The 26,588-nt window shown below is 43.2% G+C and overlaps 1 protein-coding gene across 11 annotated transcripts in view; it reads left to right on the forward strand.

Annotated features, from left to right (window-relative positions):
• The first annotated feature begins 2,296 nt into the window (after nt 1-2,296).
• map7b (microtubule-associated protein 7b) overlaps nt 2,297-26,588 on the forward strand; it is a 47,787-nt gene continuing 23,495 nt past the window's right edge. For 5 of the 11 annotated variants that reach the window (XM_072696496.1, XM_072696494.1, XM_072696497.1 and 2 more), the window contains exons 1-3: nt 7,760-8,309; nt 24,684-24,809; nt 25,647-25,721. In XM_072696496.1, coding sequence (XP_072552597.1) covers nt 8,177-8,309; nt 24,684-24,809; nt 25,647-25,721 — 334 coding nt within the window. In that variant the 5' untranslated portion in view covers nt 7,760-8,176. Of the gene's footprint in view, nt 2,362-7,758; nt 8,310-12,840; nt 13,219-24,683; nt 24,810-25,646; nt 25,722-26,588 lie in introns of those variants that run through there. The other 6 variants (XM_072696495.1, XM_072696499.1, XM_072696498.1 and 3 more) reach the window with 5 other exon arrangements.

A 26,588-nucleotide genomic window follows, 5' to 3' on the forward strand; every position in this document is an offset into this window, starting at 1 on the left:
CCTCACAAATGCACTGTGAAGAGTGTGGTATTCTCTATTATACTATAGTATACTATTATATACTCTACTATACTACACTACACTAATACTATACTATACTATTCTGTGCAATTCTGTAATATACTATAGTATACTCTACTATGCTACTCATGTTGGGCTCACATAGGTGGAACTTGGGCTAGGTGGGTTCCAGGGTGGGTTTGCACATGTGTTGTGTCCCATTACTGACCCTGGTGGGACCCTGCTGGGCAATACATAGGTTGGGCCAACATTGAACCATTGGACAAAACTTTCTGGATCCCAGGGAACCTTTTTGGCTCCCAGTTAACCATATAGGCCCTAAACGGGCATGTTGTCTGGGACTTTACTGTACTATACTATTCTGTACAATTCCATATTAAGCTATATTATACTATACTGTACTGCACAATTATATTTGCTATACTGTTCTGTACTATACTGTATTGTAGAATTCTATACAGTATTATACAACTATATACTATACTGTACTATACTATACTTTACAATTCTATACAATAATATACTTTGCTATACTGTTCTGTACTATACTGTATTGTAGAATTCTATATGGTACTATACAACTATTTACTATACTGTACTATACTATACTGTACTATACTATACTACATTATACTTGACTACACAACTATATACTATACTGAACTATTGTATACTACATTATACTATACTGTACAACTAGATACTATACTGTACTATACTATACTACATTATACTATACTGTACAACTATAAACTATACTGTACTATACTATACTTTACAATTCTATACAATAATATACTTTGCTATACTGTTCTGTACTATACTGTATTGTAGATTTCTATACGGTACTATACAACTATATACTATACTGTACTATACTATACTACATTACACTATACAACTATATACTATACTGTACTATACTATACTACATTATACTATACAACTATATACTATACTGAACTATTGTATACTACATTATACTATACTGTACAACTATATACTATACTGTACTATACTATATTATACTATACTGTACACCTACATACTAAACTGTACTATACTACATTATACTATACTGTACAACTACATACTATACTGTACTATACTATTCTACATTATACTATACTATACAACTATAAACTATACTATACTACATTATACTATACTATACAACTATATACTATACTGTACTACATTATACTGTACAATACTATACTACATTTTACTTGGCTATACAACTATGTACTATACTGTACAACTATATACTATCCTGTACTATTGTATACTACATTATACTTGACTATACAACTATGTACTATACTGTACTATACTACATTATACTATACTGTACTATACTGTACAACTACATACTATACATTATACTGTACTATACTATACAAATATATACTAGATTGTACTATACTATACTACATTATACTGTACAATACTATACTACATTATACTTGGCTATACAACTATGTACTATACTATACAACTATATACTATTCTGTACTATAATATACAAATATATACTAGATTGTACTATACTATACTACATTATATTATACTATACAACTATATACTATATTTTATTATACCATACTACATTATACTATACCATTCTACATTACACTTTACCATACAACAACATACCATATTCTACTATACTATACTGTATCTTTTTTTATTAAATTGTGTGTAATACTTTGATTTATTGCTTAACATGATAGAATGTTATGCCTATCAGCATCCACAACCATACACACTACATTAATATTATACCATACTATGCAATTCTATACTATACTACAGTATACTGTACTATACTACACTGTACATGTTCTCATACTAAATCCTATGTCAATATAATGTCAATATGGTCCAAAATGCTACTCTAATAAATATTATGTTGGTATTCTGCATCCTATGACCATAGTAAAGTCAGTGTCACATCATACTACAGTATTAAATAGATGTCTATATCGTGGTCGATGGTTCGACATATAATATGCAAATTATGCAAATAAATAGACCTGACCACCACACCATGTCACACTAGGTCAACAGTGGTATGTGGTTAATGTCACGTGTAGGTCAACACGTTACACCACACTACAGCTCGCGTCAACAGTAGTGATGTAGCATCATCTCCAGAAACACCACCTTCAACTGCTGTCGCTTCATCTGAGGAAATGAGCAACACCTGGGAGGAAGCGGTGAGTCATGCCCCTTCTCCACCTGTACGCCAGGGCGCGCGCCTGTAGACGCCCCACGTGACGTGGTCAGAAATGGCGGAGCCGGAGGAGTGCGCCGGACATCAGCCAAGTTACAGCCAAGGTGAGTGTTGGCTAAAGTTTTAGGCAGATTAGGCAGGGTGGTCGATAACGCTCTTACAGCACCTGGCGAGACCCCGGGAGTGAAGGCGCCGGTTTGGGGGAAGTGTCAGGTGACATTTCCTCAGGGAATATAAAGAGAGCGAGCCCCGCGGTGATCAGCGCGAGCCGGTCACGAGCACGGGATTAACCGGGGACCGGACAGTGTTGTTTTTCTGTGCTGTTTGTGGAGAAAGCTCTCCGTACTCTCTTTCTCTTCGACCGCACTGCGTCCATTTGTTTCCCTGTCCGAAAGCACAGCTAGTTGTAAACGTCTCGAGCGTCGCGAGCGTCGTGAAAACACCTGTTACTCGTTAGTTAGCTGCGTGGGTTCCGCTCGAGTTCCTCTCCCTCCGGCTCCAGACCGAGCTGGAAATGCCGCGAGAGGAGCTTGACAGGTTGCTCAGATGTTCGTACGGGATGCCTGGTTGTGGGTTTTAGTTTTTTTAGGCTGTCTGCGTGCACCCAATGCACCTTAACACCCCCTCCACCCCTGAGTGCTCGAGCTCCTCCAGTTTCCTAGATAGCAGAGAACGTCATACGAACGTTCGGCAACGTTTTGAAAGGGTTCCTGAATGCAGGTCGCGGGAACGTTCTGAACGTGAACGTGGTTTGCGTCACAACGTTATGAGAACGTTTCTTGCGTCAACGTTCCCAGTTAGAAAAACACTGTAACGTGATGGAAACGTTTGAAGTAACGTTCACTAAATTACAAATGTCAAATGCTGATAGTATGGATGCATAATTGTACGGACACGTAATATTTAACGCGTGACATCAAATGTTTTCCAAATGTAAGAACTGGAGCGTTTATTTACATATTCATATAATATTACACTGTTGATAACGTTACATTTTCATTTATTTCCATTACTTTTTAAGTTTTTAAGTATTTATTTATTATTTTGGTCATTTTTATTTGTTGTTATAATTATTTTTCAATTTATATTTTTTTTCTTAAATAAATAAATAATAATAAAAATAATTACAAATTAAATTTTTATATATATATATATATATATATATATATATATATATATATATATATATATTTGCCTAATTTGGAAGGGCAGTTACCCATTCGTGTGAAAGCCCCCATATCGCTAGCAGTGCTCCCAACACCAGCATGTCTTATCCGGCACTTTTCAAGCTGCTGCTAATGCAGCATCGCTAGGTGGCCGGCACACTTGGAAGAAAGCATCGGATCCCAACAGCTAACAGACGCCCCATTCAACTGCTGATCAACATCACACTTGGAGTGATGTGGGGAGTAAGTGCCATCAGCCCACCCCTAAAAGAGCAAGGCCAATTGTGCTCTCTCTGACTCCGGCTGCAGGATTCATAGTGGCATCAACTCGGTCCACTGGACCACTCTGAGCCCACCTGCCCTTTCGTTACTTTGTAAAATATGTGGAAAGCCCTTCTTCAGTTGTGAGATTAATATAATAATAATAAATAATAATAAATGAACATTACCGTAAAGTTCATTACGAGCCTGATAGCAATGTCTAGAAAACACCTGAGCTTGAATGTTTTGTGGGCCAAAAGCTGTGTCACTTTATATCCCCAAAAAACCCTGAGGACCTGATAGTCTAACTGTCGTCTAAGGTTCTCAAGTGAGTTTACTCACCGGATAGACCCCAAAATAGCCTCAGACACAAGTACGCAGTGCACTGAGAGATGTTCCAGCTCCTGATATCGGTCATATGAAAGTAAATATGCGTTATTGGGATTGTGGTGCTTGTAGTTCTGCAGTGAAGTGCAGGGAAGCAGGTGAACCAAAGCTGGGTTGGTTAGGATAGTCGCAGCGGTGTGTGTGTGTGTGTGTGTGTGTGTGTGTGTGTGTGTGTGTTTGTGTGAAGTGAATGTACGGCTGAAAGTGTACAGTTACATTCACTCTCTAAGCTGGAAGGGGCAAAGATCAGATTGCTCAAGTCTCAGTCTTTCTTATTGTGTTGAATGGACATGGCATGTGTGTGTGTGTGTGTGTGTGTGTGTGTGTGTGTGTGTGTGTGTGTGTGTGTGTGTGTGTGTGTGTGTGTGAGAGAGTCCACGTTCCTGGGTGTGTTTAAAGTTCTCCAGGGTTTTTCAGCCTAAGCAAAATTTACAGCAGCGTATTGAGAAGATTGAGAAGACCCTTTCCCGGTTTGGTGCTCTGAAAGGTCTGTGTACAATGTAATGGATATGGTTCCCAGTGAAGTGACCGGCTAACTGGAGGCCTTGTACTTATTTAATGTGTTTATGGTTTTATGAGCGGTAGCAATACTTTCTATAGGTGTGCTGCAGCCGTATTCGGTTGGAAGTGTGTGTGTGTGTGTGTGTGTGTGTGTGTGTGTGTGTGTGTGTGGCCTATATTCGACATAGGCCATCAGTTCAGGCCACAAAAGTCAAACCCCACCAATACGATAATGCTAATATCCGTTTGCCCTTCTATAGGATTCTAGTTATATATTACATTCATTCATTATATGTTACATACATATTCACAGTCAGTGACGAATGTAGGCCGACAAAACTGGCCCCTTCTACTTGACGTCATTTTGGAGCTGATTTTTCTGTCACTTTCTGAATTTGTTGGTCATTAAAGCAACGCTATGAATTGTTGCCATTTCTTGCACTTGGACTCCCTCTACAGACAGATAGTGTAATTCACACTTTAAGCCACCCATAAAGGACACAAGGAGGTGCTGAAAGCTGGCAGACAGAACCTGAAAGTGGGAGGAAAAAAATAACATGGTCTGGTAACATTACCAGACTTTGGTTACGCAGTGTTACACAGTTCTCGCAAGCCACATACTGCAAGTTACATGCTGCGGTTAGCAGTGTGTCGAGCCTAGAGAAGCAGCGACAGCACTGCTGTTCTCCCCTGTTAGAGGTCAGTGGAGCATCGTAATGTTCATAATCTTAATACATAAAATTGGAGCTGTTATTTTAAGGTCAAAATGCTGCATAGTGTTGCTTTAATCTGAAACGTTAGGCCTAACCAATGGGAGAGCTCGCTCGGCTGTGTTTACCTAGATATCACCAAGGCAAACCCGAATCGTTGAAAGGCTAGTACTGTAATAATTCTAAATAGTTAAAAAAAAGGCTGATATTGGAGTCAAACAGATCATAAACAGTGGTGGCAAACCAAAAGTAGTAGGCCTGGGCTTTCTGTGTCAACACACACTGCTATGATTATGCTAATTTCTGCTCTCCCTGCTGTAGGAGTCTCATAACATGTTAGTGAAATGTTATTAATGAAAGAAGATCAGTACTGTAATGCTAAGTGTGCTATATGGAGTGCTGGCTCTGCCAGGAAGTGACATGGGGACAGGGGACAGGGTCATACAGTACATAGAAACATTGGTAGGCTGCAGAACAGGTAGGACATGATGCAATAGTGCAAGGACAGTAGACAAAACATGAGACAATACACAATACAATACATACTAAAATATGCAAATATGTGCATGTGCAAAAGGGTGCATGAAGGCCGGGTGATTAAGGTCCAGACTAAGTTACTGTACTAATGGTTAAATGGAATGAATATGTAGAGCAGTATGTATATGTATGTATATAAATGAAGACTAAAACAGGGAGTGTATGCTAAGTTAGACCCGGTTGGCGTTGTAAACAGCGTCACATATGTAAATAAGGCGTGCAGTGCAGTAATGAGTATAGCAGCTAGCTACACAGCTTCTGTCCAGAGGGGGAGTTCCAGTTATAATGCAGAGTACAGGACAGTTCCTGAGCTGGTGGAGCTTAGTATGGGTATGATGGGTGAACTGGAAGGATCAGAGTGATTAGTAGCTGTGTGTGAATGTGTGTATTCTGCTTGAGTCAGGGTCAGGTTCAGTGAAGTGCAGTAGTGTGTGTGATTTGGGACGGAGCAAAACAAACAACCAGCAACAGAGAGGGAGAGATGTCCAGAAAAGGCTGCAGCCTTTCTAAATGGAAAGTTCCGGTAGCATAATGGGGCTGTGTGCATTGTAAATACACACACACACTCTGAATGGGTTAATCCTCTCTGGAGTATTGACAGGCTCATATCTGCTGTTGGAGGGACGTGTGTGTGTGTGAGTGTGCCAGTCAGCCAGTGTGTGTGTGTATGACCGTGGATGCTGCTGCTTACATTGCATATTTACATTACACAGAGAGAGACTGAGGTGGGGGGGGGGGTGGGGGTGTATGGTCAGAGAGGGCATCAAGTTACAGTAATGCACCATAGCATAGATGCATGTGAGTTCTGCTATATTGGCTGCACTGATTGTACATTGAGTGTGGTGGCGTGTTTGTAGTGTGTGTTGCGCTGCAGGTACGAGTAGTGGATCAGACACAGCAGTGATGCTGCTGGAGTTTTTAAACCCCTCAATGTCTCTGCTGGACTGAGAACTGTCCAACAACCAGAAATATCCAGCCAGCAGCATCCAGTGGGCAGCAGTGTTCTGTGAGCACTGATGAAGAAGGACTAGAGGATGACCGACACAAGCTGTGCAGCAGCAGATCAGAGAGCTTCTGTCTCTGACTTTACATCTACAAGGTGGATGAACTCAGTAGGAGTGTCTAATAAGATAAAATAAGATAATCCTTTATTAGTCCCACAGTGGGGAATAAAAGGAACAGACACAGTGTTTAAGAACTCCAGCAGCACTGCTGTGACTACTGTGATTTCATAGGCCGTGAAGGCCGTACCAAAATGGGACGGTGTCGCATTGCGACCACCACTATGCACCACTAAACCGTTGCTCCTGTAGTCTGTAGCAACCTTGGTGGAGTGCAATGAATCTTGGGATACGTTTGCTTGGGGTATGCTGTGACGCAATCAGTATTCAAATGCGGCCTCCAAAGGATGCAGCCCCTGAATTGAGACCACCGACTTCAACCTTCCGAATACCCCCCCCCCCCCCAGTTCAACGATGTATTGGTCCATCCATAATATACACACGGACACTTCTAAGCCTGTCCTTTAGTTCATACACCTACGTCCACCTTACCAAAAGTAAGTCCATGTCCATATGTCGGTCAGTGTGTCCATCAGTCTGTGCACTTATCCGTACATGTTTCCTAAACTCCTTCATTCACAAATTCATTTACACTTTCTCTTCCTCTCGCGCTCCACTCGCCCCACGCTGCGAACAGTAACCGACTGGCTCACCTTGCCCTGCTTCCCTCCATACTGAATATTTCAGTAGGAAAGAGAGCGGTGTGTGTGTGTGTGTGTGTGTGTGTGTGTGTGTGTGTGTGTGTGTGTGTGTGTGTGTGTGTGTGTGTGTGTGTGTGTGTGTATCTTTGTGGTGACAAGTGTGTGTGTGAGCCTGGGAGTGTAGGCTAGGGTGGACCTTGAGATGGAGAGAGAGAGAGAGAGAGAGAGTGAGAGAGCGAGAGAGGCAGCATCAGCAAGTAGAGCAGCAGCAGCAGCAGCAGCAGCAGTGGCGGCGGCGGCGGCGGCAGCAGCATCTCAGGCTTAAAGACAGAGTGAGGACGGGGTGAGGGGAGAGCAGAGCAGACTGTTGGTGTGGATTAAAGTGAGCTTCTCTTAAAGCTTGGCAGCGTGAGGAGTCTCCACTGAGCTGTTTACCCCTCAGCTCCTCTTCTCCACCCCAGTCTTCTGATGTCAGCCCGTCTATCCTGCTTTCTGTCTCCGAGCCGTTTCCTCTGCGCGCACACTGATCAGATGAGCAGTCTGCAGGCAGGCTGAGTGCTAGCGGTTAGCGTTAGCGTGAGTAGGCACACAGGACAGTAGCAGGGGAAGACGAGAAAGGAAAGAAGGGGGGCTGAAAGGAGGTGAGGGCGGGGGGATGCCGGCACCCCCCAGGCTGAGGAGGAGGGGAGGTGGTGGTTGTGGCGGCAGGCCGGCTCTGCCCTCGCTCTCCACCATCACAGAGGAAGAGGAGGAACAGAGGAGCCGCCGCAAGAAACGCAGGAGAGGAGGTGAGGGTGGGAGGTGAGGGTGGTGGGGCGACAAGGGGTCACGAAGGGCTGGAGGTTTGGAGAGGGGAGAGGAGACAGTTAGGAGTGAGAGATGGAGGACGGAGGATGTGGGGTGGTGTAGAAAAGAGTGTGAACAGAGAAGGAGGAGAAGTAAAAGAGAGGCTGTGCTGTGCTATGCAGCAGTCTGAAACTCCACCTTTCTTTGGTGTGTTGAGCTGAAGCTAGAACTGAAAGATCACCTCATCGCTTTTATCCAGGGTTCAGAGAGGTGTTTGTGTGTCAGAATAGTTTTAGAATAGTGAATTGCCTAAATGTGAGTTCTAGAATTCTGAATAATCATGACTCTGAGAGTTCTAGAATTGTCATTGTGAGAGTTTTAAAATAGTGTCCAAGTTCTAGAATAGTGCCTGAAGTCTTTGTGATCGGTCTAGAATAGTGGCTACGAGAGTTCTAGAACACTGTCTAGCCTATGCTGGAGAGTTCTAGAACACTGACTAACCTAGTCTAGTCAGTGTTCTAGAACTCTCTAGCATATGTGTGAGAGTTCTAGAACATTGACTTGCCTATGCTGGAGAGTTCTAGAACATTGACTTGCCTATGCTGGAGAGTTCTAGAACATTGACTTGACTATGTGTGAGAGTTCTAGAATACTGCCTTGCCTATGTGTGAGAGTTCTAGAACACTGACTAGACTATGCGGCAGAGTTCTAGAACACTGACTAGACTATGCGGCAGAGTTCTAGAACACTGACTAGACTATGCTGGAGAGTGTGTGAGTTCTAGAACACTGACTAGACTATGCGGCAGAGTTCTAGAACACTGACTAGACTATGCTGGAGAATGTGTGAGTTCTAGAACACTGACTAGACTATGCGGCAGAGTTCTAGAACACTGACTAGACTATGCGGCAGAGTTCTAGAACACTGACTAGACTATGCTGGAGAGTGTGTGAGTTCTAGAACACTGACTAGACTATGCGGCAGAGTTCTAGAACACTGACTAGACTATGCTGGAGAGTGTGTGAGTTCTAGAACACTGACTAGACTATGCGGCAGAGTTCTAGAACACTGACTAGACTATGCAGCAGAGTTCTAGAACACTGACTAGACTATGCTGGAGAGTGTGTGAGTTCTAGAACACTGACTAGACTATGCGGCAGAGTTCTAGAACACTGACTAGACTATGCGGCAGAGTTCTAGAACACTGACTAGACTATGCGGCAGAGTTCTAGAACACTGACGGGCCTGTGCGGCAGAGTTCTAGAACACTGACGGGCCTGTGCGGCAGAGTTCTAGAACACTGACGGGCCTGTGCGGCAGAGTTCTAGAACACTGACTAGACTGTGCGGCAGAGTTCTAGAACACTGACTAGACTATGCGGCAGAGTTCTAGAACACTGACTTATCTATGCGGCAGAGTTCTAGAACACTGACTTATCTATGCGGCAGAGTTCTAGAACACTTACTAGACTATGCGTGGGAGTTCTAGAACACTTACTAGACTATGCGTGGGAGTTCTAGAACACTGACGGGCCTGTGCGTGGGAGTTCTAGAACACTGACGGGCCTGTGCGTGGGAGTTCTAGAACACTGACTAGACTATGCGTGGGAGTTCTAGAACACTGACTAGACTATGCGTGGGAGTTCTAGAACACTGACGGGCCTGTGCGTGGGAGTTCTAGAACACTGACTAGACTATGCTGGAGAGTTCTAGAACACTGACGGGCCTGTGCGTGGGAGTTCTAGAACACTGACTAGACTACGCTGGAGAGTTCTAGAACACTGACGGGCCTGTGCGTGGGAGTTCTAGAACACTGACGGGCCTGTGCGTGGGAGTTCTAGAACACTGACTAGACTATGCGTGGGAGTTCTAGAACACTGACTAGACTAGGCAGAGTTCTAGAACACTGACGGGCCTGTGCGTGGGAGTTCTAGAACACTGACTAGACTATGCGTGGCAGAGTTCTAGAACACTGACGGGCCTGTGCGTGGGAGTTCTAGAACACTGACTAGACGTGGCAGAGTTCTAGAACACTGACGGGCCTGTGCGTGGGAGTTCTAGAACACTGACTAGACTAGGCGTGGCAGAGTTCTAGAACACTGACTAGACGTGGCAGAGTTCTAGAACACTGACGGGCCTGTGTGTTTACTATGAGTTATAAGTATCCTGGTTCTGTATGTAACCCTTGTAATAGGCTGCATCTTTGTGTTCTAGATATTCTGAGAGTTCTAGATATTCCAATGTTATTATGTGTAGTAATGTCTCACAATCCATTTAACATGTTTCTAACCTGGCTTTATGCTTTGCGAACTGCCTGTTGTTGTGACTTTGATTTTAAACCTGCTTATGTAAATGACCTCCCACCTGATTGGCTGCCCCCTTCTCACATGCTCTTTATTGTGCCTCTTTGAAGTAGTAGCCCAGTCAGTTCCGTATGAATGGGTTTGACGGTTGGTGTTCTTGCCAGTGTGCTGCTACAGGGCGCTGTATGTGTTCTGATTGTGTTCCTGAGGGTTGGTCTTGCTCCGGTGTCGAGGAGGATGTGCATGTGTATGAACTTAGCACACATACGTGTGTGTGTGTGTGTGGGGGGCGGGCACTGGAACCGTGTGAGAGGTGTTTTACTGTTCTAGGTTCTTCCAGTTTCCATGGTTGGCTTGCCCTGCACTGTTCTCCAGCTGCCCTCAGCTTAGGCAGATTGGCTCACCGGCTCGTTGTGTGGTTACAGGGAGTGGCCACTTTGCCCTACAGTTGGAGCCATTAGTGACTGACGGGTCGGACAGGAATGCAGCAGCGTTCTCCTCCTTCTGGTCACGTGACCCAGAGGAGAACGCCAACTGTAATGGGATGATGGGTGAGGTCAGGTGACCAGGCTGTCTCCATGGGTACAGACAAACTGGATCAGTGGAGCGTTCCAACTGTGACATCTGACTTCAGATACCTACACACACACACACACACACACACACACACACACACACACACACACACAGAGATACAAGGAAAATCAATGTGCAAACCAGTCTACAGCAGTGATGGGAACAGGTCTACTTTCTCAGTCTACTTTAAATAGGAGTGTGTAACCTTCAGTGATGGTGCAGCGTCTGCATTCTGGCTCCAGTACATGTCCGTTTAAGGTGGAACGGAAATTCCCGAACCTCATACGTAGGGTAGCCTCCAATATGGGCTGTACTACTCACCTCCAGCTCCCTCTGCAGTCTGTACAGACCATGCTGGCTTTGTCCGAATCTGCTTCTCCTAGGTGAAGCTCTAGAAAAGTGTGGTTTGGTGTGGAGGAACTGCAGTAACCTGACCTGAACCCTACTGAACACCTTGTAATGAATTGGAACGTAGATTGTGAGCCAGGCCTTCACGTCCAACATCAACGCCAGTGCCTGACCTCACAAATTCTCTGTTGACTGAAGGGGCACAAATTCCTTCAGACAGACTCCATAATCTTGTGAAAATGCTTTTTCCAGAAGAATAGAAGCTATTGTAGCTGTGACGGGGAAGGGGGCCAACTCCATATTAAGGCCCATGGTTCTGGCAAGGCCTTGTTTCTGAAGGATCTGATGGAGAAGTGTGTTGACTGGAGTGGTGTAAAGCATGCTGGAGAAGTGGAAATACTTTCTGGAGCACTGAATCATGCTTCACTACTTGGCAGTCTCATAGACGGTGCTGGGTTTGTTCAAGGCCTTCAGAATGTTACCTACCAGACCGCCAGCAGTAAAGTTTGGTCGAGGAGGAATAATGGTCTGGGCCTGGATTTCAAGCCTTGAGCCCCATAACTTCAGTAAACTTCAGTATTACTGTTTCCCTCTTCCAGCATGACTGCACCCCGGTGCTCAAAGCAACCTCCATAGAGGCATGGTTTGGTGTGAAGAACTGGAGCTGCCCCACTGAACACCTTTGGAATGAATCTTTTCCTAAAAATAGAGGCTATTGTAGTCGAGAAGGTTGGCCAACTCCATGTAAACGCTGTGGTTTTGGAATGGGATGCCAAACAAGCTCATATAGGAGTGGTGGTGAGGGTCCACATACTTTCGGCCATGTAGCATAGACCTGTGTACCCTTTTGGAGAATGTTGCTGTTCTTGAGGGATCTAATTGAGAAGAACTGAGTAGAGGTCAGTTAATGAGCGGCGCCAATGGGGTCACACCTTGCACGGCTAGTTAACACACGAGAGTGTGTGTGTGTGTGTGTGTGTGTTTTTTGTGTTTTAATGATTGAGCAATGTCTCTCGCTCTTTGTCGCTCTCTCCCAGCTTAGTATTAGCGGCCGCTAAGCCGCTCAACTCTGGGATTGGAGCCCTTCCCCTTTTGCGGACTTTGAGACACACACAAACACACACAAAAGTACACACACACACAGATTGGTGCCATGTGGAGGAGTGCACATTAATCGCTAACACTAGAATAATCTCCCTCTGTCTCCTATGCTTAAGCATACACACACACACACACACACACACACACACACACACATTCATGAAGCACATACAAACCCTGATGCTAATAGAACACGTACAGAAGCGGGTGTTTATTGACACCCCGCTCTCTCTCTCTCTCTCTCTCTCTCTCTCTCTCTCTCTCTCTCTCGGGCTGGGGGTTGAGAGGCCACCTCTTGCATTTTCTCGCTCAGCAGGCTTTCTGTCCTGTCAGGGACTGGCCAGCAGTGGCTCCTCTGTCCTCCGCTCTCATTACTTTGCCGCTTTATTTGGCCTCGAATTAGCGGGTGTAATCCCTGGCCTGTGACGGATGCTTCCTCTGCTGGCCGCTGGGTTTGACCCTCAGCGTGTGTCTGTGGCGTTAGGGGTGCTGGCACGTTTCATTTGGGATGTAACCGAGGTTTGAGAAGTGTGTTCTGGAACTTGGACCCCAGTGGCGGTCCAGAACCATGAGTGACGCACAAGGTAAGAGTGCCGTACTAGTTTTGTTATGGTGGGAACTTTGGCTATATCGGTAAACTGGTGTCGGTGACGCATTTTAGTTGTAATGATGTTAATAGAACTCACAAAGTTCTTCTAAGACTGTTTTGAAATACGTTGAGAACACGTACAACTGTCAAGGACACCTTTGAGTGCCTTTCTGTACATTAGAGAATGCTGTTTAAGGGTCCCTTAACTGTAATGTTTGCAGATACAGATAATCTGCCTACCTGCCTCATTATCAGTCTAGCTATTTAGCTAGTTATCAACATGGCTATATAGTTAACTATTTTTATGACAGCCTAGCTAGTTAGGTAGCTGGCTATCTAGCAATCTGTCTAGGTAGATGTCTGTCCAACTGTCTTGTTACATGTCTAATTAGCTAACTAGACAGGTAACAAGACAGATGGATATATACCTGTCTATCCACCTGTCTAGTTACCTGTCTAGTTGGCTGTATATCCATCTGTCTAGTTAGCTGTATGTCCACCGGTCTTGTTACTGGTCTTGTTACCTGACTTGTAACCTGTCTATCCATCTGTCTAGTTACATGTCTAGTTACATGTCTTGTTACGCGTCTATCCATCTGTCTAGTTATCTGTCTTGTTACGCGTCTATCCATCTGTCTTGTTACTGGTCTATCCATCTGTCTAGTTACCTGTCTTGTTACCCGTCTATCCATCTGTCTAGTTACTGGTCTATCCATCTGTCGAGTTACCTGTCTTGTTACCCGTCTATCCATCGGTCTAGTTATCTGTCTTATCTGTCTAGTTAGATATCTGGTCGTCTATTTATCTAACTATTTCATCAGTACAGTTGAAATGAGATGGACTTACGAGGTCTGGGTTGTAGCTGGGTTGAAAGCTGTATCTGTACGTTCTGTAGCAAATTTCATTTTAAAGTATATTGAAGAGTTTGTAGTAACCATTTCTCCAAGATGCTCATTTCAGTCCCTGCCTCTCTGTTCATTAGGCCAAGTATCTGTACATTTAACATCAGTTATTTTATTTATTCATCTGTCAATCACTTGCTCTATATATTGATCTATGTGGTAGCCTGGATACGTTATCTATCTACTTTATCTATCTAGCAGGTTATCCATCTCTCATTTTGACATGTTTCAGTGAGCAGCCGTGACCAATATCCTGTTGGTCACTCTCAGGGCTTGCGAAGTTATTGCTGTCTCATGTTGGCCTTATTGTTATACGAAATGATTTTCAGGATGAAGAAGGAATGGAGGCTTTATGGAGTTGTTGAATTTATGCCTGTGATTTGAGGACTGAGAAGATGGTGTAGTTTCTGATCATATTTCTTTGTATATTGTATATTGTGATCTCTGCAAAGGGGATATTTAGAGGCACAGAGCGTATAAAGCTTTGTGGGATTAGCGCTGGGGGAGGGGTGGTCATGTGGGAGAGTTTAGGGGCAGTACAACAGCAGAGAGACTCGATGAGACACTTTGGACCTCTCTGACCTTTGACCTCAGGACAATGTTCTGTTCAAAACAGCTTTGGCTCTAGCTCTGTTGATGCATTTATTTACTAAACGATCCATCTGTAATCCAACAAACCTATCTAGTCATTAGTCTGTCTAGATGGTTGTCCATCTAGTTGCCATCTGTCTGTCTATCTATCGGTCTAGTCTGTCTGTCTGTCTGTCTGTCTGTCTGTCTGTCTAGTTTGTCTAGTCTGTCTAGTTTGTCTGGTCTGTCTAGTCTGTCTGTCTAGTCTGTCTGTCTAGTCTGTCTGTCTAGTCTGTCCGTCTCTGTCTGTCCGCCTAGTTTGTCTAGTTTGTCTGTCTGTCTAGTTTGTCTGTCTGTCTAGTTTGTCTAGTCTGTCCATCTCTGTCTGTCCGTCTCTGTCTGTCTGCCTAGTTTGTCTGCCTAGTTTGTCTAGTCTGTCTGTCTCTGTCTGTCTGCCTAGTTTGTCTAGTCTGTTTGTCTAGTTTGTCTAGTTTGTCTGGTCTGTCTAGTCTGTCCGCCTAGTCTGTCCGCCTAGTCTGTCCGCCTAGTCTGTCCGCCTAGTTTGTCTGTCTCTGTCTGTCTGCCTAGTTTGTCTAGTCTGTCTGTCTCTGTCTGTCTGCCTAGTTTGTCTAGTCTGTCTGTCTCTGTCTGTCTAGTTTGTCTTGTCTGTCTGTCTAGTTTGTCTTGTCTGTCTGTCTAGTTTGTCTGTCTGTCTAGTTTGTCTAGTCTGTCCGTCTGTCTGTCCGTCTCTGTCTGTCTGCCTAATTTGTCTAGTCTGTCTGTCTCTGTCTGTCTGCCTAGTTTGTCTAGTCTGTTTGTCTAGTTTGTCTAGTTTGTCTGTCTGTCTAGTTTGTCTGTCTAGTTTGTCTGTCTGTCTGTCTATCTATGGCTGGTTAGCTGTATGTCTATAAATCTGTTTAGTCAGTCTTTCTCTGTATCTGTCTATCTAGCTATGTTTCTTGCTGTCTATTAAAGCTCCATGCTCACTTGCGCGCTCTCTCTCTCCCTCTCTCTCTCCGTCTGTCTGTCTGTCCTCCTGTCTTTCGGTCTTTCCGTCTATGTGATTGGTCATTCGTTCTGTTGTGTAACAAAAGCAAGGCTCCTGCTTTACATAACCATTCATCTCCCCTGTTTGCCCTCTGACCCCAGGCTGGCTACAGCTCTGGCATTCCTCCATCACAGAGCCTCAGTTCCATTCTGCTGTGCGCACACGCTCACTGCCATGGAAACTGGCTGCATCAGAGCCAGCATAGAGACTAGCATCAGGCCGAGACCAATAGTTACATGAGAGACTGAAATGAGCGGAGAGGCCACTGTTGGAACAGGAGTTAGGAGTGATTGTTTTGTCGTGTGTGTGTGTGTGTGTGTGTGTGTGTGTGTGTGTGAGCGTGAGCGCATTTGTCTATCTTCATTTGGGAAAAGCTGAATAATATGGCAGTGTGTGACAGTGTTACAGTGAGAGCTGTTTGAGGACAATGAGAGTGCCAGCATGGAGGATGTTCTGCTAAATCCTCCTTAACCCAGATAGTCTGCACCAGGAATAGAGCTAGAGATGTGCTCTCTGCACTGGAATACTGTGTGTGTGTGTGTGTGTGTGGGGGGGGGGTTATCTGACTGTTTGATTTGAGTATGTGATTATTCATATTGATCCATCATGGCATGAAGATCTTGTGTCTTTCTGTTCATTCAGTGGCAGGAAATTCATTTAGCTGCTTTGCATAACTAGATACACCATCATTGTGGTTATACAAGTTCTGTTTATTGTAGAAGGTGACAGAAGATTTTTAGTTTGTTTGCATGAACACACACACACACACACACACACACACACTTAGGCCCAACATTAATAGATTGGGACCTTTATAGATTAGATAATACTTCATTCAAATGAAATGCACTCTAAGGCCAAAAGTCTATGAACACCTGACTTGTGAGTGGTGTAAAGTTCATCAATTGTGAGCCAGGCCTTCTTGTCCAAGATTAGTATTTGACCTCACGGAGTGTATAACGCGTCCACCTCTGAGATGGCTGGGCTACAACAGCAGAACACCACATGGGGATCGCCTTTTTTCAGCCAAGAACAGAAGGCTGAGGCTGCAGTGGGCACAGATTCCCCAGAACTAGTCCAGAATAACATGGCAGGGTCTGGTAAATTCTTCTGAATTCTGCTGAGGCTGTTGGATGTTGTGTCAACAGTCCAGGCTGGTGGACGTGGAGGTGGAGGTGGTGGTGTAATGGTGTGGGGAATGTTTTCTTGGCACCCTTTGGGTCTGTTAATAATCTGCCACAGACTATTTAAGTGTTCATGACCTCAATTTACCCATCTTCTAATGGCCGCTTCCTGCATGATGATGCGCCATGTAACAAAACCAAGGTCATCTCGTGAACATGACCGAACAGTCAGTTCAGTGGTCTTCAGTGGCCTTCCCAGTCACCGGTTCTGAATCCAGTTGAACGCCTTTGGGATGTGGTTGAATGGGAGACTGTAATAGGTTGAGGATTTGTGCTTTTTTTTTTTTTTATTTTGAAAAGGTATGAATATGTATTTTTCTTATAAAACTATGCATTAAGAATTGTAGGTCACAAAGGAAACGCTCCTTATGTCCTACAAGTGCTTTAGCGATCATGGCTGGGTTTGTGTAAATAGTGGTTATCGCTGCTGTGAGGTTTTCCTTTGTGTATCCACAGTGGTGTGATTGTACCTTGTTTGAGGTACAGAACCAGCCTCTTGCACCACTATCGTTATTATACACTTCACAGAGCTCCAGTTTTCTCTGGAGTGGATATTTTTAGCTGTGAGGGGACTTGAGTTCTAATTTCTTAGTGCTTATTCAGTGCCTCCTCAGTCCACATTCGTTCTTCACGGAATCGCAAATATGGAAATATGGCGTCCCTGCAAGCAATCTTTATTACTACATTGGCTTGGAGAGTGTGTGAATTAAGACCTCATTTTTTGCTACTAACTTTATGGTACTTTATGGTTTATGTAATGACCTCATATAGTCAGTGTTGATCTGGTTATGTGATGAAGTCCAAGAGTCTTTAATAGGTCTTAGAAATCCATCCAAAATGTAAATTGTTAGGCTCAGTTGGAGAAGCAGGATTTGATGGGAGTACTGGGATCCAATCTTGGTCTGGAGACCAGTCCCTAGACTGCAAACGAATGACCTCAGTCTTGTCTCGATCTATTAGGTAAATTTACTCTACTAAATTTGGACAAATCCAGTCGAATTTATTGACGTTTTTAGTTTTTATTGTTTAAGAGCACACTTGTTTAAATCCAGGAGCCTGGTTCGAATCCATGGTCGTGCTGCCTGCCATCAGCAGCCGAAGCCAGAGGGACAACAGCTGGCCTTGCTCTCTCCCTCCCCGCATCACCACAGTCAACACCGACAACTGCTAGCCGATGCTTTAGAGCCGGGTACCCGGCACTTTTACCTCCGAGCATGTTGGCAGCCTGGGGACGTTGCATCGGTTGCCGTTCAAAAGGAGGCTGAGTGATCATTATGTATGATCGGGAGAGAGTCTAACGAAGGTTTTGGCTAATTGGCTAATTGGCTAATGTTACATTTGGAAAATGAGTTAGTTTAGCATTTCTTTCTGGCGTCCTACAGGGTTCTGTTTTGGGGCCTATAAAAATGCTGTTAATTCTGGCTGTAATGTAGCGCGTGATGAAATGTGGGCTTATATAGAGGATCTAAGGGTTTAATGTCTAAATTAACTAAATTAAAAGGGGAGCTTGTTCTTGAAGTACTGTTCGTTAATGAACAGCCTTAAATACAGCATAGAAGGCTACATTACAAACAGCTACCTAAGGAAACAACGAAGATTGTCTTCAGAAATTCTTAAGAATAGTTTCCCCCCACAGGAATCACATTAAAGCAGTGGTTTATAAATGTAATTTTTCTTAAATTATTATTTTTTAATGTTAAAAACCCTAAAAAAAGTCCTAACAAGAGTTTTTAGATTTTTCACAGCCCTGCTCTTATAATGGTTGAGCCCATCTCCCTCATAAACTGAACAAATCCCGAATAGGAAAACATTGGTAAATGTCAAAATCAGTACAGTTTGTGAATGAGGCCCATTCTTAGGAACCTTATGGAGTTTATCTTCCAAGTTCCTTCAAAGGATTTTCCTTAGAAAGCTTTTGTGAATCGCGGCCCGGCCGTCTGATCTAGCTTTCTGGCTAACTGAAGAGAAACAAGAAACTGCAAATCTGTCGGTATCTGATCAATGAACGTGTTGGATTTCATACAGCCTAACATTCAGATTGGGCGGAAGGAACAGAGAAATATCCAGAAGTCAGAATGCAGAGTTGGCTTTCCTGCTCCGATAAATGTCACTGAGCTCAGTTACCGCATCAGGAAGAGCTGTAGGGTGTAGACTGGAAAGTGTACATACACACACAAACCCTTTCTCCATTGTTTCCCCTGGGGAGGAAATCGACCTGTAGTTTAGCCTGATTCAGTAAGATCACAATAGGAGGCAAATATATTCAGGGTTTTATTATATTGATGTATTAATGAGGTTTGCATCTTTTTTATTCCTAGGAATAAATTCCCCACAGGCCACGGCAACACACTGCTCATCTGGTAAGCTGAAAACTGCAGTTAGTAAAACCAAGAATTTGGATTCTAGACTCTTTTTAACTGTATTTCCTGTAGGGCAAAAAAAAAACTCTATTGTTTGCATGTAAAGGCTTGGAAACTGATCCCAGAGCTTTTAGCAGGGAGTAAATGGGTCAGACGGAGTTGGGTCTTTGCATATATCTGGAACAGCAGTGTCCCAAAAGAGCCTTTAGGAAAAGGCAATCTGGAGCAGGCAGCAGCTACTTTTGGCTGGTCTTGCCAAACCAAGTAGTTGTAGAATCCGAATAGTAGTATCGAGTCTGTTTTCTCTGAGGGAGTCCTTGGATTTCCTCACAAACATCCGATGTCTGATTACTGGAGTAGCATGGATGTTTGGAAGTCCTGGTTCAAACAAAAGTCCTTGTAGGTGTTTAGAGAAGGTCTGATTATGACTGGGATCTGTACAAATGCCTGTTGAGACTTGCTGTATTTAGTTGTGGTTGGAATCAAAAAGGTAAAGATCTTCAAACCAACAGCATGAAATTGTCCAATCACAATCGCTTCCCTGAGATTATCCAGATCGATACAGCCTAGCTATAATGGAATCATCCGATCTGGCTACCAGAGCCAGGCCTGGAAAAACACACCGTACACAAGTTGTGAGGAAAGTGATGAGGCTCATTAGCAGATTCAGGTACTTCAGATTCAGTTTGATTGATCAGGGCTATGTTTACATTACAAGCCTCATTAATCAGTTCTGATTTTTGCTCAGATCGGATTTGGCTATCATGGAGGTTCACGCTCATAAATTCAAGTAACCTGCATGTCCGTCACAATCAGTCAGATTTGTCACGGCTGTTGCTCTCCTCATTGCTGTTTTGCCGTGCTGTCCGTGCTGTCCGTGCTGACTGGCCAAAAAAAGCACGAAGTCTGATCTGACCGTTCACGTCCATGCCACATGTCCACGAATCGGATATGTTTCCGATCTAGGGCCACATATACAAAGTGAGTCAAGTCTAATTTGAATAGATCAGATGACTGATAGACATGTCTACCCAGCCCTGGAAACAAAAAAAGTCTGATCTGCATCACATCAAGGAGAAAAATCCGATTTGAGTCACTTTAGCCTGCTAATGTGAACACGGCCTAGCGGTAGTGCTCATAGAACAGTTTACTGATCTATTTACTGAACAGCTCAACATGCTGTGAGGCAAGTGATTATGCTGTTTAGTGGAGTATGTGCCTTAGATACTAGATGGCTTCGTTACTTGCTAGCTTCATTAGCCTTAGTAGTCATGGTTTGCCAAATCAGTCCATACAGTGCCAATAACCATGTAAGTAAGCCTATTTAAGAAATTTATGTGATTGTAATCATTGGAGTATAAGCATTATTAGCTAATCAGCTACTGATTAGCCACGTTACGTTGGGGGCAGTGGTGGCTCAGCAGTTAGAGCACCGGGCTATCGATAACAAGGTTGTGGGTTCAATTCCCGGGCTCTGCAAGCTGCCACTGTTAGGCCCTTGAGCAAGGCCCTTTACCCCCTGTGCTCCTCTCCTCCATGTCTAGACATCTGCCCATCTGTCCATGCTTTAGCTGTTCCCCTCAGCATTATAGGATGCACTCTGCAGATTAGTGGGGCAGTGGAGGCTCAGAGGTTAGAGCTCCAGGCTATTGATGACATGGTTGTGGGTTCGATACCCGGGCCTTGAGCAAGGCCCTGTACCCTCTCTGCTTGCCGGGTGCTGGACTTGGCTGCCCACCACTTTGGGGGTGTGTATGTGTGCTTCTTGGGGGTGTGTGTGTGCTAGAAGTTTCATTAGCCTTAGTAGTCATGATTTGCCAAATCAGTCCTTAAAGTGCCAATAACCATGTAAGTAAGCAATGTATGTGAAGAAATGTATGTGATGGTAATCATTGGAGTATAAGCTAGAAGAAGCTAGAAGAAGTAAACAGACACAGTTCCTCTCTATTTTTAAAGGCCTCTAAGCCTGCGTGTGGACAGCTGCAGCGAAATGCTCCAAACAGATTAGGTCTCCTGCTTTTATGTGTTCAGGGCTGAGGGTTTATAAGCATTTAGGCGTTTACTGAAATGGCTGTGCTGCTTTATGTAGAGGTCAATGAGGTTAATCTGTTTTATATTGGCTTGTATTATTGTAATACATTTGTTTATTCCTCATTTAGTTTTTTTACTGGGTTTTGAACCAAGCTTTGTTCTTGTGACCTTCTTGTTACTGTATTCATGTTTACCCGCATCTGTTTGAATGTGAACAAGCAAAAAAAAACACTTATTGCCACGGTAAATGGTTTTAAATAATGTGCTTAGGTGCCCAAAACCTCCGTGAGAAAATTCACTCACTCTGATGTGCATAACTGAAAGGGAGGAAATTGACATGAACCCACATCAGCAGGATCTCTCAAATTGAACTTGGTTTCTATTAATTCATTGATTTATTTTATTATTATATAACTCTCAAAATTGTTGAATATTTTCACCCTAATTATGATAATCAGCTTATCGTACAATATGTAGACAGGGCCTTGATAATTTTGGGTGACCTCAATATTGACCATTGTGTTTACTTGCATATATTTTAGCTGAGAAGACATTTTTATACTCCAATTAAAAGGGCACTTTTAATGTTATGCATTATCACTGCATTATATGCATTATCACTGCATAATAATGCTATTATATTAACATTATATCAGTGACATTAAATGCTCTTAAAATGACGATTTTATCGCAGTTATATCTGGTCCAATTTATTGTCCCGAAAACCTAGTCATGATTACAATATCAAGCAATGTAATCAGAATGTGGTTTTCCATACCACACCCTCTTTACTGATTACAGATCAGACTACAGCGTCCGCTTTGTGCTGTAGAGGAAGAATAATCAGATTTTGAGTAAACGGTCTAAATGAAGCCCATGACAATCTCTAGTCCTTGGTTCTTTTCATAGCATCTCTCAGCAGCGATGCTGATTCAACCATAGCCGAATCGGAGTGCGAGGGTGTGAGTAAACATTGATCAGAGGCGTGTGAGGTGGCAAATGCTACAGCAGCATGCAGATTGGTTTTAAAACACTAATCGATACGAAACCCAGCAGGACCAGGACGACCTCGGTAACAGCTGCTGTTGAGAGAATGTCAATGTCCAGTGTGATCACAGCAGTAACATGACTTGATGTACAAAATAATATATAATTTATAAATCTAAAATAAATGAATTAAATTGTGGGTTAAAAACAACCAAGCGCTGGATTACTTGCCTATATAACAGGATACTGGGCTAATTAGGTTAAACTGACTCTGAAACTGATGAATAACAGAGTTTATTGTTTTTTTTTTTTTATTATTATTTTTATTTTACCAGTTATATATATTTTTTTTATGCTAATTTGTTAATAATTATTATACAATATATTATTGTATAATTATTGTACCCCAACTAAGAGACGTGTGGAGATATGAGGACTGGTCTTATCAATTTGTTTGGTTGGCTAGTTAAGTAACTCCTCTGCTAGGCCAAGAAGAATTTAGCCAACTGAACTAAAATGACCACAAAGATCATGTTAATATTTAAATATCAAAATATTTAAGAGAGTGTAAGCAAAGGTTATAACTCCATAGTAAGCTAAACTCACTCTTTGACAGCTCAGAATTGATTGATTTATTTCTCTTGAAATAAAAACATACACATTGATTAGATTTGCTTAATATTTAGTAGAAAGATGAACTGTGTAAGCAGCAGTTGTAATTGGGTACATCAGGTACTGTTGGTTAATGCTCAAGCTGATGTGGTGGATGCAAGCCAAAGGTTATCTACTCTGCTGACGCTATGGAGATGCTATGGAGAATGCTTTGCCAGCAGGTGCCAGCGGGTGAACCGAGACCTTCCTGGCCGTCAGTTTAGAAATAAAAATATGATCATACATGGGCAGCAACACCACTATTTAGTATCAGGCCCTTAAGCCTAAGTCTTAAGCCTAAGCCTTTCAAACCTCTGACTCCATTTCTTCTTCTTCGTCTTCCTCATCTGCTCCTTTCTCCCCGAGTAAACCCACCTCCTCCCTGCGCCCTCTGCTCCAGTGCAGTAATCTCCTCTGCCAGGCCCAACAGGATCACGCATGATTATTAAGTCAACAGCACCTGACCTGATGTCACCAGGCTGGGCTGGGTACATATGCAGAGGGAGATTTCGGAGGCCACGTGCTGTTTTTCCTCTCTTGCTTGATTTAAAAAAAAAATAAAATAATGAAATTGACACGATTGTAATGGAGTCGATTGTAAACATTTTATTCAGTGGGACTGTATTAACGTAGGAACCCGGCCTTTGTAGAGATCGTAATCTGGTTGGTTATGCTTCGGCGTTGAGCTCCAGTTTCAGCAGGCATGTGTGAAGTGTTTGGTTTTGTTTTCTCCAGAGATGCACTGATATGAAAGTGCTGGCTGGATGCCAGCGCTTGACATTTTCAAAAAATCTGCCGCCGTCGAGCCCGACACCAATAATGTAGACAGACTGCTTTAAAGGGTAAATATAGATTTGCTTGAGAACAAGGCTAGGATGCCCACAGGTACTCCTCTGCTGTTACCTAATCGAGGTACCATTATTCAAATACCGAAATCAGTACTCAGTAGTTTTCCTGCTTACGTCTGATGTTTTTTGTTGGTTGTTGGACTGTTTGAATTAAGAGAACAGTGGAGAACCAAAATTCCTTGGTCAGCTAGATTAGCTAAACTGGAAGGATATGGTTGGCCAAGTACAATAACAATATCCGGCATAGAACGTTAACGTCTGCTTAAAAACAAGGTATTGTTTAGCGAATATTGATACTAGTGACTCTCCAGAGTGGAAACAAAAATGATACATTTATGTAGGGGCTGGGCGATATTCACGATATTTATATCAAGATATTCAAAGTTTCATGAGACGTGTAACCACAGAATAAATACATCAATAGCGACAGATTCTTAAAAACTACTGTTCAAGTATTCTCCCGTTCTGAGTACAGTGGTTTATATTCATCATCTGCTGCACTTTATCTGATAAACCTAGTCTAATTACACTGTTTGTAATGAAAGTAGCAGTTGATCATTGTTCTTTAAGCACGAACAGTATCCTCAACGTGCTTAGAAAAGCATATTGTCCATCACGATATAATAAAATATTGCAATATTGCCCAGCCCTATCTATATACCAAGCTAACGTTGGCACACACCAGTCAACTAGGGGCAGTGAGCAAACGCACACCCAGAGCGGTGGGCAGCCAACTCCAGAGCCCCGGGAGCAGAGAGGGTGAAGGGCCTTGCTCAAGGGCCCAACAGTGGCAGCTTGCTGAGCCCAGGTCTCAAACCTGCTGTCTAGCTGATCTACTCTAACTGATGTTCACTCGTCTCTTCCTCTTCTGTTGTTTAGGCTCGGACTGTACTCTCAGAGACGATGAGAAGAAATCTTCAAGTCACCCAGACTCGTCCACCTCCGGACACAACACCTACACCATCCCCAGTCCGACAGATGTACAGAACACTACAGGGAGACCAGGTGAGAGCCACCCATACATCTACACGAGCACTTTGGTACAGCTGTAAGGGGGCCGTTTTTCTGTGCATCCTTAAATAATAACTCTCTGCATTTTAGTCATTTAGTCACTTGCTTTGACTTTCCTCTTTCGTAGGCTTATATGGAAGAAATTTCTCCTGAAAAATAAATAACTGAAAGAAGAAATAATAGCCCTTTTTGGCTAAAAATGAAATGAATAAAGGGTGGTCTTTGGCCTGCGTATGGAATTTCTTGAGGCGACGTACAAATTCCACCAAATTCTGTTTATTTAGGTTGCACCCATGTGCAAATGCATGCACGTGTGCACAGACACACACACACACTGTTTGTCTAGTCTCTGCCAGTAGAATAGAAATGAACATTTGCATATCGGTGCCAGTAATAGGTGTAACTTAAAGTAGCTAAATGCATTCATTAAAAGGGGTGTCCACAAACATGTGGACGTACACTGTAGGTGGGCCTAAATTCATACACACATACCATTATTATTAATCTCCTTGATTTCAGAAGAAGCAGTAAAGGTGTCCCAGTACTTTTGTCCTATGTTTTTTTTCAAGATGGGCCAAAATAAAGAATGCAGTTTGCTTTGATCTAACAACCAGTATCTTCTACTTATTTTACATTTCAGTATTTATCAGATCAAACGTTTAAGATTCCTATGTCAAATAAAATTAAGCTTTTTTATATATATATATTTTTTTTAACCTCATTGAGTGTTTATCTAATTTCTTTTGCAGTGAAAGCAACAGAAATATGTGTGTTTGATGGTCTATGTGTGTGTTATTTCCTAAACTTGTATGTGTCTGTGTGTATCCACAGAGCCACTGGGCTTCAAACTGGATGAGAGGCAGAGACTGGCCCGAGAGAGAAGAGAGGAGAGGGAGAAGCAGAACGGTACGACACACATCATCCCAGATTGGTGTAATTGCTATAATAGGGACTTTATCACCTGCACATATCATGGTTTAATTAACCGAATAACCCAACACGCTCACGCTGGGTCAGTTTAACCCAGTTTAACTGGGTTCTCGAATAATGAGACCCAGCACCGAATTGTGGAAAGGACCCGAACTGGGTTGTTTGTGAGAACAGCAGTGGGATTTGGACCTCTGTGATTTCTGAGGAGATTTAAAGGCAGTTAAAATCGCTAATTAGACTGCAGACACACAATCTCTCTCTCTCTCTCGCTCACTCCCTCTCTCACGCGCTCTCTCTCTCTCTCTCTGTTCCTGCATGACTAGGTGAATGTGGCAGGTTGCCGTGGTGAGGATCAGGCATTATGTAAACTGTTGGCAGCGAGTGCTTGTAGACGGAAGAGGTTTTAGGATTGTGTGTGTTTATTTTAGGTTTGTTCAGTCATTTGTTGCTTCAGCAGGGACCGTTCAGACCCTCTTTGTTTGGGACCACTGAATGAGAGATGATTGGGCAACAGCTCTGCGGCAGTGATGGTGATGGTTTGTGTGCATGTTGAGGGGTATAAATAAAAGACTGTCATAAACCTAAAACCTCGGCTAGTCCTCAGTCCTCAGTCCTCCACCATCGAAACTGGTCTCCGTGTTGAAAGTGAGTCGGCCGCTGGTAGACTTGCTTAGTCTGCGATTGAAGGCCTGATCCAGTGTGACTTGACGAGGTTGGCTGCTAGCTCTGCGATCAGGCGCTGTCCTGGCCTGGACCTTGGCAGGTTTTATTTCCAGTGTTTCCAAATATTGTTTTAGGTAAATTTATCAGTATGGGAGCCAAGTAGTACAGTTTATTTTGCCT

This window comes from Salminus brasiliensis, chromosome 14, assembly GCF_030463535.1.
Source record: "Salminus brasiliensis chromosome 14, fSalBra1.hap2, whole genome shotgun sequence".
NCBI classification, from domain to species: Eukaryota; Metazoa; Chordata; class Actinopteri; order Characiformes; family Bryconidae; genus Salminus; species Salminus brasiliensis.